Raw genomic sequence first — 18,146 nt, 5'->3', positions numbered from 1 at the left:
GCTCCCCCAGTCCACTTAAATTGTTCTTCATTTTCCATGGGCTTCGCCCAAGTACCCCATAGTGGCTAGAATACAACTGTAATAAGCCCCTCCTTACATCTTCAGTCAATGAACATCATTTTCACAACCTCCTGTCCAGGTGCGATAAACCTGTGTGCAGTGCAATGGCGATTGCGTTGTCCGTTGATCTTTTGGTGCGGTATGCAAATTGTAGTGGGTCCAGGGTGTCAGGTAAGGTGGAGCTGATGTCGTCCTTTACCAGCCTCTCGAAGCACTTCATGATGACAGAAGTGAGTGTCACAGGGCGATAGTCATTTAGGCAGGTTACCTTTGTTTGCCAGGGTACAGGAACAATGGTGGAAGCATGTGGGGATTACAGACTAGACAGGGAGAGGTTGAATCTGTCCTTAAACCAGCTGGTCAAGTTTTGAGAGTATTCACACGTTTAAAAGTCTTGCTCACGTCGGCCACAGAGATAGAGCATACACAGTCATCTTGAGCAGCGGAGGATCAATGTTATTCACCTCGAAGCAAGCATAAAAAGTGTTTTACTTGTCTGGGAGATAGGCATCGGGTGCTCGCCATGCAGCTGGTTTTCCCTTTATAATCCGTGATTGTTTGCAGCCCTTGCCAAAAACAGATCAATATTCAGAAGAAGTGCATTCTTTCTCTTTTACTTCTTCAAAACTATTTGACTGCAGTAATGTGGTAGGCTATTTGAGAGACAGCTTGCAGATACTGTACATTGATGACATAACGTGCTGGCCTTCACAATAAGGAGCTACGCATAAACTATGTATTGCACTATGGTCTTTCTTATTTATTGCCTATTATAAACTGGGTGGTTCGAGCTCTGACTGCTGATTGGCTGACAGCCGTGATATATCGGACCTATACCACGGTTGTGACAAAACATGTATTTTTACTGCTCTAATTACATTGGCAACCAGTTTATAATAGCAATAATGTAGCGTAACTAAGTAGCCTACCTAAATTCAATAAGAGCACAAGAATCAATTTCTTCCTAAAGCATTCTTCTCTATAGCCTATTCACAATAAGTTATAATGAATTATTTTATTGTATGTGCTGTGATTAATTAAGGACTTTATGAATGTTTAATTGCTAATTGTTTACCTGTTTACCTGTTTAATTGCTAATTGGTTTAAATGTTGACTATATTGTTATACACATGTGATAAATATTCATCAATTTCTTCTCTCATTATTAAGCCACACCATCCTTGGTTTTAGGATGATACGCTTTTGCAATATCCTATAAGCTTTTGTTCATGGGTTTGGGGATGTGTGCCTCTTTCTGTACATTGAGGTAATTTCAGGACAATATTTCTGTCCGTTGAATCATTTTTGTCTTCTTCTGTTACTAACCCTACACTATGTCATGCATCATGTGTGATGATGGCTTTGAGTTTTTTTGTAACAGTTCTTGTATTTATTATATTGCTACACAAGGGGTGTTTGTGAGTTTGGGACTTTTTGATTGCCCGTGCTTCGCACTATAAAAAATAAATCATATTTTAAAAAGGGAATTACAGTTTTCTATCCATCACATAAAGAAGATACATTTTAAGCTTTCCTAAAATATCGCAATGGGCTCGGTTCAATGGGCTCGGTTCAATAGGCTCAGTTCAATAGGCTCAGCTTAATGGGTTGGCAGGTAGCCTAGTGGTTAGAGTGTTGGACTAGTAACTGAAAGGTTGCAAGATCAAATCCCCAAGCTGGGAGATAGGCACGTGACAAGGTAAAAATCTGTTGTTCATCCCCTGCACAAGGCAGTTAACCCAGTGTTTCTAGGCTGTCATTGAAAATAAGAATTTGTTCTTGACTGACTTGCCTAGTTAAATAAAGGTCAAATTAAAAAATGGGCTCGGTGCAGTGGTTAGGTATAAATATGAGAAACAACATGTTAAATGATAAACCATTGCATCAAGGTTTTATTTTTATGACATGGGTTGATGGGTTTGACTCCTCTGTGTCTGTGGGTATCTCTGTCCATGAAGTTGACAGTTGGTCATCACTTTCGTCCCGCCTCATTCCCTTAGGGTTTCAGGTCATCCATAGCGTCTTGGAGCCTGGAATAGAAAAAATAGGTATTAAAAAACAGGACATTCATTCATTAACAGGACAAACAATCATGCTATACCTGGTTTATACTGTAGATGGCGTCAAACTACCTCATCCACTCACATTAGTAAGATGGCAGATATGATATGACAGATATGGCAGCTCTGCTTCAAGCTCATACAAGGCCTACTTGTACTTCATTTCGTGTTTCTGCCATTTGACTTTGTAACAACTTCCAAGTATTTGACTCATGGTAAAATGTCACCCCCACTTCACCATCTCATTATATCCTGTTTCAACTCCCTAGATTTGATTTGATCCATGCACCATGGCGTATTGTGGTAGTTGAGCTTGAAGCATAGCTGTGATTGAATCAAGAATTTGACCCTCAACTATTTGTTCTTATTCTTGCGTGATAACCGATTAAAAATAAACATTTTATTTCATCTCAATCAGCTCAACACTTCTCAGAGCTAAGGGTGCATCTCAATAGTGTAAAGTTGCTTCCTCTCATTCTCGCCTTCTTTCCTTCACTGATGTCAACAAACTGGATTACGAAAAGTCTGCCTAACATCCACCTATCGATGTGTCTGTAAATCAGTGCACATGAAGGAAACAAATCTAGGCGAGAGGAAGCAGGTTTAGACTATTAAGATGCACCCCAATAGTCAGTCAATGGCCTAATCCTAAATCAACATTCAGGCCCTATGTCACATGCACTTGTGGAATAACCAACATAACCAATATGATGAAACTTCCACCTGGCCTATCAAGGTGGAAGGTGGAGCTATGAACATAATGCTTATACCTATCTAATTGGTCTACGGGTTGATTTAGGATTGGACCAATCTCCCTCATCCTCTCGTCCACTCACTTGAAGTCCCCTCCGTCGAGCAGGCTCCTGTAGGTGGCGATCTCGGCCTCCAGCTTCATCTTCATGTTGAGCAGCGCCTCATACTCCTGGCCCTGATGCTGGATGTTGCCCCGCAGGTTGGTCAGCTCGCCCTCCAGACGGATGAGGATGGCATTGTACTTCTCCACCTCCATGTTGGAACGCATCTCCACGTTATGCAAGGTGTCCTCTAAGGAGGATTTCTGTTTGAAATAACAGGAGAATTTTGGGAATGTTGTTGAATGACATTGGGATTATTAGAATGTTGGAATTTGGAGATATGGAGGGTATGGCTAAGGTATGGTGAGCGGCGCTATAGGAGGACAGGCTCATTGTATTGACTGGAACGGAATACACGGAATGTGTTTTCCATTTGTTGGATGTGTTTGATACCATTCTATGAATTCCATTCCAGCCCTTACAATGAGCACATCCACCCATAGCGCCTCCCACCAGCCTCCTCTGTTGTACATAGAGGACATACTGGGGTTACTATCAGTTCCATTTCTGCTCTGGAGAATATAGGAATTTAACTGAAATATGTTATCATCATATTGAAAGAATATCTTACCAAGCTTTGTTGGGACGCCAGCTCAATCTCGAGGGTCTGTAGCTGTCTATGTAGGTCACTCATCTCAACCTGGGCCCCCTGCAGGGCCTCTGTGTTCTGTGATACCTGCACCTGCACGTCTGAGATCTATACCACAGCACAAAGGGAGAGAGATGGGAGGGAGGGAGAAAGGGAGAGAAGCTGAGTCAACTTGAGAGGTGAATTCATGTTTTGTAGTTCAGGCTTTTATTGTGTGACTAGACTACCCAGATATGATACTGGTTTGTGCAACAAAACAAGTTTTTATTGGAAAGCTACACTTTTTTGCAAATACACATTTTTATATTGGCCTGTGGGTGTGAGGTAGTCCATTTCAATTCCAATTGCGGATCAAAAACAGAGTATTATAGGCTTTATTTTTATTAACTTATTTTATTTTATTAAACCTTTATTTAAATAGGCAAGTAATTTAAGAACAAATTCTTATTTATTCTTACCCCAGCCAAACCTGTACTTTATGTGGTGTGTAATGTTAGTATGTATGAAGTTATGATAAGAACATATCCATCCTTCTTTCCTTCTGAACACTATAAAGATAGGATGGGCAAACCTGGTTTTCGTGCCACACTTTGAGGTCCTCTGCGTTCTTCAGAGCCATCTTCTCGTACTTGGCCCTCATCTCGTCCATGACCAGTGACATGTCCTGACCCTTGGGGGCGTCCACGTCCACCTGCACCCCCGACTGAGTGATCTGGTTCCTCATCTCCATCACTTCCTGTTGGAGAGAGGGAAGAAGGGAAGGGGGGAGAGAGAGAGACAGAGACATGAGAAATAGTAAGGCATTCCAAAATTAACCAACTGTGAAAAGTTCATAGCTAGCGATGAGGTTAGTCTGATTTTGTTATCACGTTATCATCATCATTCTTCCTGGATTATATCATTCTTAAATCTAGTCTGGAAATGTTCTATTTCATGCAAATATTCAATTGTTTGACATGGACATTCAATCTCAATCAGGGGAGAACAACTACCACGTCTCATTGAAGCCATGAAGTTAAAGGCCGACCAAGGTACTGCAGGCTGTTGTTTTCGGAAAGCAGGATCCCCCATTATAGTGAATGGGAAAATGGCAATCTTCGTTGGCAATATTTGTGTGAACATTTTTTTTCAGAAGACATTTACATTTACATTTAAGTCATTTAGCAGACGCTCTTATCCAGAGCGACTTACAAATTGGTGCGTTCACCTTATGACATCCAGTGGAACAGCCACTTTACAATAGTGCATCTAAATCTTTTAAGGGGGGGAGGATTACTTTATCCTATCCTAGGTATTCCTTAAAGAGGTGGGGTTTCAGGTGTCTCCGGAAGGTGGTGATTGACTCCGCTGTCCTGGCGTCGTGAGGGAGTTTGTTCCACCATTGGGGGGCCAGAGCAGCGAACAGTTTTGACTGGGCTGAGCGGGAACTGAACTTCCTCAGTGGTAGGGAGGCGAGCAGGCCAGAGGTGGATGAACGCAGTGCCCTTGTTTGGGTGTAGGGCCTGATCAGAGCCTGGAGGTACTGAGGTGCCGTTCCCCTCACAGCTCCGTAGGCAAGCACCATGGTCTTGTAGCGGATGCGAGCTTCAACTGGAAGCCAGTGGAGGGAGCGGAGGAGCGGGGTGACGTGAGAGAACTTGGGAAGGTTGAACACCAGACGGGCTGCGGCGTTCTGGATGAGTTGTAGGGGTTTAATGGCACAGGCAGGGAGCCCAGCCAACAGCGAGTTGCAGTAATCCAGACGGGAGATGACAAGTGCCTGGATTAGGACCTGCGCCGCTTCCTGTGTGAGGCAGGGTCGTACTCTGCGGATGTTGTAGAGCATGAACCTACAGGAACGGGCCACCACCTTGATGTTAGCTGAGAACGACAGGGTGTTGTCCAGGATCACGCCAAGGTTCTTAGCGCTCTGGGAGGAGGACACAATGAAGTTGTCAACCGTGATGGCGAGATCATGGAACGGGCAGTCCTTCCCCGGGAGGAAGAGCAGCTCCGTCTTGCCGAGGTTCAGCTTGAGGTGGTGATCCGTCATCCACACTGATATGTCTGCCAGACATGCAGAGATGCGATTTGCCACCTGGTCATCAGAAGGGGGAAAGGAGAAGATGAATTGTGTGTCGTCTGCATAGCAATGATAGGAGAGACCATGTGAGGTTATGACAGAGCCAAGTGACTTGGTGTATAGCGAGAATAGGAGAGGGCCTAGAACAGAGCCCTGGGGGACGCCAGTGGTGAGAGCGCGTGGTGAGGAGACAGATTCTCGCCACGCCACCTGGTAGGAGCGACCTGTCAGGTAGGACGCAATCCAAGCGTGGGCCGCGCCGGAGATGCCCAACTCGGAGAGGGTGGAGAGGAGGATCTGATGGTTCACAGTATCGAAGGCAGCCGATAGGTCTAGAAGGATGAGAGCAGAGGAGAGAGAGTTAGCTTTAGCAGTGCGGAGCGCCTCCGTGATACAGAGAAGAGCAGTCTCAGTTGAATGACTAGTCTTGAAACCTGACTGATTTGGATCAAGAAGGTCATTCTGAGAGAGATAGCGGGAGAGCTGGCCAAGGACGGCACGTTCAAGAGTTTTGGAGAGAAAAGAAAGAAGGGATACTGGTCTGTAGTTGTTGACATCGGAGGGATCGAGTGTAGGTTTTTTCAGAAGGGGTGCAACTCTCGCTCTCTTGAAGACGGAAGGGACGTAGCCAGCGGTCAGGGATGAGTTGATGAGCGAGGTGAGGTAAGGGAGAAGGTCTCCGGAAATGGTCTGGAGAAGAGAGGAGGGGATAGGGTCAAGCGGGCAGGTTGTTGGGCGGCCGGCCGTCACAAGACCCGAGATTTCATCTGGAGAGAGAGGGGAGAAGGAGGTTAGAGCACAGGGTAGGGCAGTGTGAGCAGAACCAGCGGTGTCGTTTGACTTAGCAAACGAGGATCGGATGTCGTCGACCTTCTTTTCAAAATGGTTGACGAAGTCATCTGCAGAGAGGGAGGAGGGGGGAGGGGAGGAGGATTCAGGAGGGAGGAGAAGGTGGCAAAGAGCTTCCTAGGGTTAGAGGCAAATGCTTGGAATTTAGAGTGGAAGAAAGTGGCTTTAGCAGCAGAGACAGAAGAGGAAAATGTAGAGAGGAGGGAGTGAAAGGATGCCAGGTCCGCAGGGAGGCGAGTTTTCCTCCATTTCCGCTCGGCTGCCCGGAGCCTTGTTCTGTGAGCTCGCAATGAGTCGTCGAGCCACGGAGCGGGAGGGGAGGACCGAGCCGGCCTGGAGGATAGGGGACATAGAGAGTCAAAGGATGCAGAAAGGGAGGAGAGGAGGGTTGAGGAGGCAGAATCAGGAGATAGGTTGGAGAAGGTTTGAGCAGAGGGAAGAGATGATAGGATGGAAGAGGAGAGAGTAGCGGGGGAGAGAGAGCGAAGGTTGGGACGGCGCGATACCATCCGAGTAGGGGCAGTGTGGGAAGTGTTGGATGAGAGCGAGAGGGAAAAGGATACAAGGTAGTGGTCGGAGACTTGGAGGGGAGTTGCAATGAGGTTAGTGGAAGAACAGCATCTAGTAAAGATGAGGTCGAGCGTATTGCCTGCCTTGTGAGTAGGGGGAAGGTGAGAGGGTGAGGTCAAAAGAGGAGAGGAGTGGAAAGAAGGAGGCAGAGAGGAATGAGTCAAAGGTAGACGTGGGGAGGTTAAAGTCGCCCAGCACTGTGAGAGGTGAGCCGTCCTCAGGAAAGGAGCTTATCAAGGCATCAAGCTCATTGATGAACTCTCCGAGGGAACCTGGAGGGCGATAAATGATAAGGATGTTAAGCTTGAAAGGGCTGGTAACTGTGACAGCATGGAATTCAAAGGAGGCGACAGACAGATGGGTAAGGGGAGAAAGAGAGAATGACCACTTGGGAGAGATGAGGATCCCGGTGCCACCACCCCGCTGACCAGAAGCTCTCGGGGTGTGCGAGAACACGTGGGCGGACGAAGAGAGAGCAGTGGGAGTAGCAGTGTTATCTGTGGTGATCCATGTTTCCGTCAGTGCCAAGAAGTCGAGGGACTGGAGGGAGGCATAGGCTGAGATTAACTCTGCCTTGTTGGCCGCAGATCGGCAGTTCCAGAGGCTACCGGAGACCTGGAACTCCACGTGGGTCGTGCGCGCTGGGACCACCAGATTAGGGTGGCCGCGGCCACGCGGTGTGGAGCGTTTGTATGGTCTGTGCAGAGAGGAGAGAACAGGGATAGACAGACACATAGTTGACAGGCTACAGAAGAGGCTACGCTAATGCAAAGGAGATTGGAATGACAAGTGGACTACACGTCTCGAATGTTCAGAAAGTTAAGCTTACGTAGCAAGAATCTTATTGACTAAAATGATTAAAATGATACAGTACTGCTGAAGTAGGCTAGCTGGCAGTGGCTGCGTTGTTGACTTTGTAGGCTAGCTGGCAGTGGCTGCGTTGTTGACACTACACTAATCAAGTCGTTCCGTTGAGTGTGAAAGTTTCCACAGTGCTGCTATTCGGGGGCTAGCTGGCTAGCTAGCAGTGTTGATTACGTTACGTTGCGTTAAAAGAACGACAATAGCTGGCTAGCTAACCTAGAAAATCGCTCTAGACTACACAATTCTCTTTGATACAAAGACGGCTATGTAGCTAGCTATGTAGCTAGCTACGATCAAACAAATCAAACCGTTGTACTGTAATGAAATGAAATTAAATGAAAATGTGATACTACCTGTGGAGCGAAGCGGAATGCGACCGGGTTGTTGAGTGAGGAAGTTCTATTCGGCAGACGTTGGCTAGCTGTTGGCTAGCTAGCAGTGTCTCCTACGTTAAGGACGACAAATAGCTGGCTAGCTAACCTCGGTAAATTAAGATAATCACTCTAAGACTACACACTCTAAACTACACAATTATCTTGGATACGAAGACAGCAAAGACAGCAAAGACAACTGGTAGACGGTGGACGTTAGCTAGCTGGCTAGCTGCTGGGCAGATAGCAGTGTAGACTACGTTAGGACGACGAAATACGATGATTACGCAATTATCTTTGATACAAAGACGGCTATGTAGCTAGCTAAGGAGAAATTGCTAAGATTAGACAAATCAAACCGTTGTGCTATAGTGAAATGTAATGAAATGTAATGAAAAGTTATACTACCTGCGAGCCGAAGTGCGAATGCGACCGCTCGCTCCAACCCGGAAGGATCGGGGGAAAGATGGTTATGGTACCAATATTTGCTTCTATCACACCAAATGTATGTCCTTGAACCAACTATTTTAAAATCGCACACAGAAGAAGTTATAAGGATATTCAAATTGCTACCGGCAGCCTGCAGTACCTCAGTATGCCTTCAATTTGAGATAATCAATGAGAGGGGGCAGCACTGAGCTAGCCTGCAATGTCGCTACCTGCAGTAGCTCAAATTGAGCATGTTAAGTCTTGAGAATCCCCCCAATGAGACGCTTCCAATAGTAATATTAGTCTTCAACCTATTGAAATACAATACAAATATTAATTTAAAAATTATAATTTGATGTGGATATTCAATATTAATACTATAGCTCACATTGTCATGGTTCTTCCTGAGGAAGATGAGCTCCTCCTTCACGGCCTCAATCTCACTCTCCGCGTTCATCCTGCCCATGTTGGTGTCATCGATGACCTTCTTCAGCCCGGCAATGTCTGCCTCCACTGACTGGCGAATGCCATTCTCAGATTCAAACCTGTGGGCATAGGGAGACTGTCACTACACTCCTTGTTGACATGAAATAGTTGGAAATTGTGACTTTGGGACTTTATCTGAGAAAAGCATTGTTCTGAGATATTAAGCAACAAAGTTTTCACATCCCAGATCTCTGAACTGTTTTGTAGTGAAGTCTTCTTTCATAACCCTCACCTTAAAGGTACCTAAAGTGCAGAGTATAAAAATCCTTAGACATTTCTAAATAATTTTTTACCTTCATTTTTTATTTTCTAACTGACACTTCTGAATTTGACATGTTCAGTTTTAAAAAAAGTGTAACTATTTGAATACATAAATGATAGAATAATACAAAGATAGCATGGGTGAAATTGCCACTGGGATGGGAGAACAGGGCCCGGATCCCAATAGCGATGGAACTTAGACTTACGTGTGTTTTAATGATGCACCTTTCTTACAATGGCCAAAGATGTAACATGCGTTTCCCAAAACACCACACAGAGACAATGGCTGCTAAGTGAGTCGTTGGAGCATGTGTCGATACTGGTAGGATCGAAAGAAAGGGAGCACTGCGCTCGGATCAGCTTTCTCCATTCAAATCTTACTGTAAATCTTACCGGCTGGAGATAAAATGTATGACGATGTAATGAGACTGACACTTTTTACATCATGCAGGTTTCTCCGATCAAGTAACCTAACCTAAACTGCACCCAATCAAATAAAAATGTGCTGTCATGTTAACAAACAACACATCCTAAAAACAGGATAGGTAAAAGTAAAATGGACAATATGGAATTGACAATCACAACTTATGTCCTGGTGTTTCACCTCATTGTCATGATCAGTGGTTTCAAGTTTGTATCCATACATTTGTGATAAGCTGATGATAGCGAAAAATTAAATAGTTCTGCATTTCCAACTGTGTAAACACATTACAAACAGGCTTACGATAACTCCTGATAAAGTTGGGTAGCTGATATTCAGAGCTTAAATAGCCAAATGAATTAGTCACAGGAAACAGGACTAATAAAGCCAATGCAACGGCCTGTTTTACAAATGGTGGGCCTACCACATGAATGGGCATTCATACAATTCCATTGCTGGCCGACATGGTAGGCTACACCCCAGTAAGCACGGTCAGTCGTAGTCTTTTTTTGGTGTTTTACAAATGGTAGGCTTACCACATAGAAGGGCATTCATACAATTTAATTTCAGGCAACACTACAGGCACCTCAGTATGCATGGAACGACGCTGACTCTTTTTGAACGTTTTGCTTTGGTACAGTCCAGACCGGCCTTGATTTCTACATCCGCGGAAATTCAATAGATTGGACATGATTTGGAAAGGCACACACCTGTCTATATAAGGTCCCACAGCTGACAGTGCATGTGAGGGCAAAAACCAAGCCATGAGGTCGATGGAATTGTCCGTAGAGCTCCGAGACAGGATTGTGTTGAGGCACAGATCTGGGGAAGGATACTAAACATTTCTGCAGCATTGAAGGTCCCCATAAACACAGTGGCCTCCATAATTCTTAAATAGAAGGTTGGAACCACCAAGACTCTTCCTAGAGCCGGCCACACAGCCAAACTGAGCAATCAGTGGAGAAGGGCCTTGGTCAGGAAGGTGACCAACAACCTGATGGTCACTCTGACAGAGCTCCAGAGTTCATCTGTGGAGATGGGAGAACCTTCCAGAAGAACAACCATCTCTGCTGCACTCCACCAATCAGGCCTTTATGGTAGAGTGGCCAGACGGAAGCCATTGTGTGGCTTTGGGACAGGTCTCTGAATGTCCTTGAGTGGCCCAGCCAGATCCCAGACTTGAACCCGATCGAACATCTCTGGAGAGACCTGAAAATAGCTGTGCAGCAACGCTCCCCATCCAACCTGACAGAGCTTGAGAGGATCTGCAGAGAAGAATGGGAGAAACACCTCAAATGCAGGTGTGCCAAGCTTGGAGTGTCATACCGAAGAAGTCGTCTACTGTTCGTCCGTCCCCCCAATATCGAAACTACAATTTCGCCGTTGCAAGACAGTCAGAACACATCAGATTCCAAGAACACAGGATGAGATGTTACTATCCTTTGTGCAAGCACTTCCAAGAGTTAATGAACAGTGAGCCTGGTGAAATTTGGGGAGCGCATCGTCAGTAGTGTACCTTTGGTTCCTAGGGTGTTTCGGTCTTTCACACTATACACCCTCCCCAAAGGCGACCAGCTACAGGGTGATCAATCCTACGCTTGCGTCCCATTCCCAATTAGTCATAGGAGTTGCCTTGTTGTTGATAGCCAACATCCCATGGGACAATGCATGGCAGGGGCGTCCTCCTCCCTGAGTCAAGCATTGTTGACCGCATACCTCCTGGCCCTCTCACTTCGGGGCCCAGCTGGGGTCTTTCCTCTTCATCCAGAACCACTGACTGCTGCCTTCTGCCGCCTCCGATACAGCTTTGATTGCCGAACGCTGGCTCTGGCCCTTAATTCCCAGGTCTCTAAGCAGTCTGGTTGTAGATGTTGCCACAAAACCTCTGCAGCCCACCTCCACTGGTCGGACTTCTGTGTTCCAGCCATGATGCCGTGCTTCGGCAGCTAGATCGGTATAGTGCAGATGTTTTCGCTCATAAGCCTCATCTACTAAGTCCTCTCAGGGTACTGTGAGGTCAATGATGAAGACCTTCTTGAGCGAACGGGACCAGAGCACCATGTCAGGTCTTAGGGTGGTGGTTGCGATCTCCGGAGGAAACACAAGTTGCCGGCCAATGTCAGCTAACATTTTCCAGTCGCGGGCCAAGCGCAGCTGGTCTCGCTCTAATGGTGTAGAGCCGCTCTTCGGTGGTTTAGCCCCTTCAGGGACAAAGTTTGTCCGTAAGGGGTGTGATGCTGCTGGGGGTGGTAGGGAGTTGGTGGCAGCTCGCTTGTCCTCCAGGGCGGACGCAAGGTTTTTAAGGACTTAGTTGTGACGCCAAGTGTAGCGTCCTTGGGTGAGGCTTGTTTTACACCCTGTGAGAATGTGCCTGAGGTTGGCTGGCATGGAACAGAGGGCACAGTCCGGATCTTCACCATATTATTGGTGAAGATTAACTGGTGTTGGAAGTACGTCATATGTTGCTCTGATGGAAAAGCTCAACCGCCTCGCTTCCATGGCCCACAGATCCTTCCAGCTGATCTTCCTCTTCTCCACACTGTCCCATCGAGTCCACTGTCCCTGTTTGGAAAGAGAGACTGCCTTGGCCCACCTTCCATGGCCCACAGATCCTTCCAGCTGATCTTCCTCTTCTCCACACTGCCCCATCGAGTCCACTGTCCCTGTTTGGAAAGAGAGACTGCCTTGGCCCACCTTGCAGCCTCCTCCTGATGGCATACTTCCTGCACTACCATCTTCCGCCGCTCTGGTCCAGTGGCCTTACTCCAAGCAGCACGGCTAGTTAGCCCAAGGCCTCCTCTCCCTTGCTGAACATGACCCACAATGTCAGCATGTCTGAGGGCTGCTGTTGCCTCCTGGACTGCTTTTCCTGGCCTTCATTTGCGCCCAGTTGCCAAGGTCGGCGCGCTGTTGCTCACCACTGGGTCTCGAGATTCATTCAGTGTCATCTGGAGCCTGGTTTTTGAACACTTGAATTCCTCCGTTAGACTGGTGAGGGGCAGCTTGAGGACACCATCTCCATAGAGGCCTATGGTGTTACGGCATCGTGGAACTCCGAGCCACTTCTTTAAGTAGCCTGTGACTCCTCTTTCCATCTTCTCCACTGTTGAGATTGGAACCTCATACACTGCTAAGGGCCACAACACCCGGGGTAGGAGACCAAACTGCAGACACCAGGCCTTTAACTTTCCAGGTAGCTGGGTGTTGTCGATGGACTGTAGGCTACTACTGATGTCTTTGCGCAGCTGTTGCACCTGGTCTTTGTCCTTCAGGCTTGCATTATACCACCTTCCAAGGCTTTTTACCGGCTGCTCAGACACTGTTGGGATTTGGTCATCTCCGATGAAGAATTTCAGGTCAGAGAGTACTCCCTTCACAATCGAGATGCTGCGTGACTTGGATGGTTTAATCTTCATACGGGCCCAGCTGATGTTCTCCTCGAGTTTTCTGAGCAGTCTCCTGGTGCATGGGACAGTGGTGGTCAATGTTGTAATGTCGTCCATGTAGGCTCTGAGTGGAGTGAGGCGGAAACCAGAGTCGACTCGCTGTCCACCAGCAACCCATTTTGAGCATCTGATGATAACCTCCATTGCCATTATGAATGCCAACAGAGAAATGGTACATCCTTCCATTATACCTACATTCAGGCACTGCCATGAGGTGGTGAACTCTGAGGTGGTGAAGCAGAACTGCAGATCCTGGAAGTACGACTTCACCAGGGTTGTGATGGTGTCCGGTATGTGGAAAAATCTGAAGGCAGACCACAGGAGTTCATGGGGCACAGAGCCAAATGCATTGGCGAGGTCGAGGAAGACTACATGGAGGTCCCTTTTCTCCACCTTGGCCATTTGGATCTGGTGCCAGATCATGCTGGAATGTTCCAAGCAGCCAGAGATATTGATATTCCTGCCTTCTGTACAGATGTATCGACGTACGCATTCCTTTGCAGGTACTCGGCCATCCTCTGGGCAATGACCCTAAAGAAGATTTTACACTCGACATTCAGTAAGGAGATTGGCGGAATTGGCTGATGTTCACTGCATCCTTCTCCTTAGGGATCAGGACCCCGCCTGCCCAACGCCACACTTTGGGTATTATCTTCTTCAGCCAAGCTGTTCTCATAAGTCTCCAGAGGAACCTCAGGACGTCTGGTGCGTTCTTATACACTTTGTACGGGACTCCATTTGGCCCCGGTGCTGATGCTGTTCTTGCCCGTCGAACTGTGTTTTCCACCTCTTTCCATGTCGGAGAGCTGGTCTCAATATGATGTTCCGGGGGTTCAATGGGTGGGATATCTGATGGGATGGCCAGATGTTCATGTCACTTTGAGTCAAAGTTTGTTGTTCTCAGGTGCTCCTCTAGGTCTTTCTTTGTTGTTTTTGAGCTCCACTTTTTTCCTTCGTGAAGAGACTTTTAAGGAACTTGAAGGGATCTTTATAGAATCGAGTTCTAGTTTGTTCTTTCTTCCTTCTGCGTTTCCGTAGGTTCTCTGCTCTACGGAGGGATGCCAACCGGGTTTTGATGTCAGCCTGAAGTGCCTCTATGCCCTCCTTTTCCACTTCTGAGGCCTTCTTCCACTGTTTCTTAAGATCATTTATGTAACTATCTCATTTTTGACAAAAATGCCAGATTGAACCTTGAACCAAGGTCTCGAAATGATGGGGTGAAGGCACAAAATGGCTGCCGTGTTTCAGTTCACTATGAAAGGGAAAATGGATATCTAGTCAGTTGCTCAACCAAAATGTGTTGACTCAGACACTAATCTGAAGTCAATTTTGATTCTCTCCCTCCTTTTTATTATCATTAGAATTTGGGGAGGGAGGCCTCTTGAGTGGTGCAGTGGTCTAAGGCACTGCATCGCAGTGCTAGCTGTGCCACTAGAGATTCTGGATTCGAGTCCAGGCTCTGTTGTAGCCGGCCGCGACCGGGAGACCAATGGGGTGGCGCACAATAAGCCCAGCGTCGTCCGGTTTAGGGGAAGGTTTGGCTTGTAGGGATGTCCTTGTCCCATTGCGCACTAGTGACTCCTGTGGTGGGATGGGCGCAGTGCACGCTGACACAGTTGCCAGGTGTATGGTGTTTCCTCCAACACATTGTTATGGCTGGCTTCCGCGTTTAGTGGGCATTGGGTCAAGAAGCAGTGCGGCTTCGTTTGGTTGTGTTTCGGAGGATTCGTAGCTCTCGACCTTCGCCTCTCCAGAGTCTGTACGGGAGTTGCAGTGCTGAGACAAGACTGTAACTACCAATTGGATACCACGAAATTGGGGAGAAAAAGGGGTAAAATATAAAAGTAGAATTTTGGGAGGGAAGATTTATAAGCACATCAGACATTGACATGAAGATGCCAATATGACAGATTCATTACGAGAGATTAGATAAGACTGCATACCGGTACATATGGCTCTGGGATATCTCAAACTCTTGAGAGTTCTTCCTTGAACTGAATGGCGGATACACGACCTAATTGTGTATAGTGAGTTTAAACCAATTGAATTTGTGAGAAGCACAAGTACAGTATGAAATTAAACAGATCAGTTGATTTTTTTTGACAGAGCGACGATCTACAAAATCGCAAATGAACCCTCAACCAGTGTGCAGAAAGATGTAATTTACAGTGGGAAACTCACTTTACTTTGAAGTCATCTGCAGCTAAGCGGGCATTATCGATTTGGAGCACAAGGCTAGCATTGTCCGCTGTCGCATCAAAGACCTATTGGAGAAAAAGATTGTTAATGCTAATGAATACATGACAATAACAGACTAAATCTTTTGGAGGACAATTTTGCAGATGATGTGAGCATTATGATGCTTTTACTTAACATAACTTTTGAATCCATGTCAGTTATAGAGGAAAGCTGTAGGCCTGTATGTTTCACCCCACTTACTTCTTAATTCTAACTATAATTGTGTGTGTCATACACAGATGAGCTGGCAATAAAAAAGAAGAACTAAAACAGATCACGGGATCTGCTGCTCATCACCACCATTTTAAATCTAAGACTCTCAGGGGAGTGATATTGAAACTGCAGGTTGAGTGAATCACAAATGAATCTATGGTTACCGTCACATGTCTCTAAGAAAAAAGAGGAACCACAAACGGAAGAACAGGAAAATGAGTTCTCTCTCTAGGGCTGAATCTGTTCTCAATTTTCATTGTTAAAAGACAAAGGCGGGGCTTCCTGTCCCCCACAAAACCATAAAGAGAGCCCCCCCCCCCAAAAAAAAGTTCTGTGTGTTTCTACCATGGCATTCTGGTGTGAATCACACAAAAAAAGGAACCTCTTGTCCCTTTATGTGTCCGGCAAGTGGAACAAGGCTAACATTCATCATAAGAGTGCCATCATAAACTATAGAGGGCCTCTGAATTCTTTTGGACAAAAGTCTGTTTTTGCCAGGAATTCAAGAGATCTTGTTGGAATTCTTAGAGATCTTTGACTGTGCTGTGAGTAGTTTACAGAGACTTTGACTGTGCTGTGTGGAGCTATAATGGTTATACAACCAGCACACCCACCATGTGTTTCAAATCTCACAGGGGATTCTTTTGTGTGTTGTCACACCACATCTGGTTCACATTGCTGGTCCCTCCCACACCACACTACGCCCCAGAGTAACCAAGGAGAGTGACCTGGCAAGTTGGAAACAATCTTGGAACATTGTTTATGGGTTTTGGTCAGTTTTTTGATGATGATTCACTGCTTCCACCAAAGGATTCATTTGAGGAACTATTTGACCAGTTTGAGGAGTGAGGGAACTAGGGAAGGAGGGGGAAGGAAAGGGGATATCTGCCCCATCCGGCCCCACCCTCTATTCAGTTGTTAGGACATTTTATAAGGCAGTTGTTACAAAGCAGGGTTCATCACAGAAATGTTGAAGTGAAGACAGAAAGAGAAGCAAAGTTTAAATGGGTGAATAAATAATTTTCACTATGCTTAAATTAATTATTGGAGGGACATCTCTCATACCATATGGGTTTTAGTTCACAGAAAAGTTGCAACAGTGGTGACATTACATGGATATTTTGATTTATAGGTTAATCAAGTAAGGATTATCTATGAACACACGTATCTAAAGCAACAAAAGACAAAACAAATTCCTCACCTTAAGCCTTTTTCTACACACATTATCAACAACCCTCTCTCCAACCCCCTCTCTCTCTGTCACTCTCTCTTTGTCTCTATCACTCTTGTAATGATACTGTATTATTATTTGTTTGAATGTGATACTACTCATCAAGACACCCCATATTGCTCTCTCTCTTTCTCATTCACACCCCTACCTTCTTGCGCAGGTCGTCCAGTATAGGGCTGTACTTGCTGTAGTCGCGGGCGTCTGGTCCTCCCTTCTCCAGGGCCTCTCGGATCTTCATCTCCAGCTGTCCGTTGGCCTGTTCCAGGTTCCTCACCGTCTCCAGGTAGTTGGCCAGACGGTCGTTCAGGTTCTGCATGGCCCCCTTCTCGTTTCCCATGACGTGACCACCGCCACCACCTGCCGCCGTCGTCTTGATCAGACCACCCATGCCCAAACCCATAGCGGCGCCCATGCCACCACCCATGCCCATACCACCGCCGCTCACCTTAAAGGAGGATGTGGAGTAGGAGGAGGAGCTGGCCGGGGCACCACTGCGGAGGCCCCCGTAGGCTGTGGAGGAAATGCGGGTGCCCTGGCCTCCGGCCCCGCCATAGGTGCTGGCGGCCCGGTAGGAGGACACGGGCGCGGAGCGTTGGAAAGAGGTGTGGCTGCTGGACGGTCTGTAACTCATGACTGCTGATGGAGGAGTTAAAAGGAATTGAGAAGAGAGAGAGAGCGAGAGGAGACTGAGCTGAGATACAGAGAGAGTGACTCGGGTAGAATGAACCGGAGAACTAAAACTCCCCCTAGACCCTGCCTACATCCACACCCCCATCCTCTCTTTCCTACTCTCCTCCCCCTTCTCTCATGCTTTCATTCGCCCGGTTCCTTATTTCCCCTGTTTTTTTGCATGCATCTAATGAGAAGCATACAGTACCAGTTAAAAGTTTGGACACACCTACACATTTAAGTTTTTTGTTGTTGTTTAAAAAAAAATCTGTTTTCTACATTGTAGAATAATAGTGAATTCATCGCAACTATGAAATAACACATATGGAATCATGTAGTAACCAAATGTATTGACATTTTTTTATTTTAGGTTCTTCAAAGTAGCCACCCCTATCCTTGATGACAGCTTTGTATTCTCTCAACTAAGTTCATAAGGTAGTCACCTGGAATGCTTGTCCAACAGTCTTGAAGGA

The 18,146-nt window shown here is 46.4% G+C and overlaps 1 protein-coding gene across 2 annotated transcripts; it reads right to left on the bottom strand.

The window, feature by feature from the left end:
* Positions 1-1,924: 1,924 nt before the first annotated feature.
* On the bottom strand, positions 1,925-17,729 carry LOC115143550 (keratin, type I cytoskeletal 18-like). 2 transcript variants are annotated; one of them, XR_003865653.2, is made up of 7 exons: positions 17,153-17,729; positions 15,504-15,586; positions 9,097-9,253; positions 4,135-4,299; positions 3,546-3,671; positions 2,891-3,177; positions 1,925-2,090 (listed from the first exon to the last, which is right to left on the bottom strand). XR_003865653.2 is itself a non-coding variant. In XM_029684054.2 (7 exons), the coding sequence occupies exons 1-7, from the start codon at positions 17,633-17,635 to the stop codon at positions 2,057-2,059; spliced, it is 1,269 nt and encodes a 422-aa protein (XP_029539914.1). In that variant the 5' UTR covers positions 17,636-17,729; the 3' UTR covers positions 1,925-2,056. The 2 variants fall into 2 exon arrangements, 1 of the variants encoding a protein (XP_029539914.1); XM_029684054.2 differs by having other exon boundaries at positions 2,957-3,177.
* Between the last annotated feature and the right edge of the window lie 417 nt (positions 17,730-18,146).

This window comes from Oncorhynchus nerka, linkage group LG2, assembly GCF_034236695.1.
Source record: "Oncorhynchus nerka isolate Pitt River linkage group LG2, Oner_Uvic_2.0, whole genome shotgun sequence".
Classification (NCBI taxonomy): domain Eukaryota; kingdom Metazoa; phylum Chordata; class Actinopteri; order Salmoniformes; family Salmonidae; genus Oncorhynchus; species Oncorhynchus nerka.
The sequence above is the reverse complement of the archived record's forward strand: the minus strand, read 5'-3'. Positions and strand labels throughout refer to the sequence as shown.

Bases quoted from the DNA above. Each gene is read 5' to 3' on its own strand.
- LOC115143550 (XM_029684054.2), bottom strand. From the start codon at position 17,635: ATGAGTTACAGACCGTCCAGCAGCCACACCTCTTTCCAACGCTCCGCG. The intron at 9,254-15,503 runs GTGAGTTTCCCA...CTATGCCCACAG, and splicing joins GCAGATGACTTCAAAGTAAA to GTTTGAATCTGAGAATGGCA. The intron at 3,178-3,545 runs GTAAGATATTCT...TATTTCAAACAG, and splicing joins TGGCGTCCCAACAAAGCTTG to AAATCCTCCTTAGAGGACAC.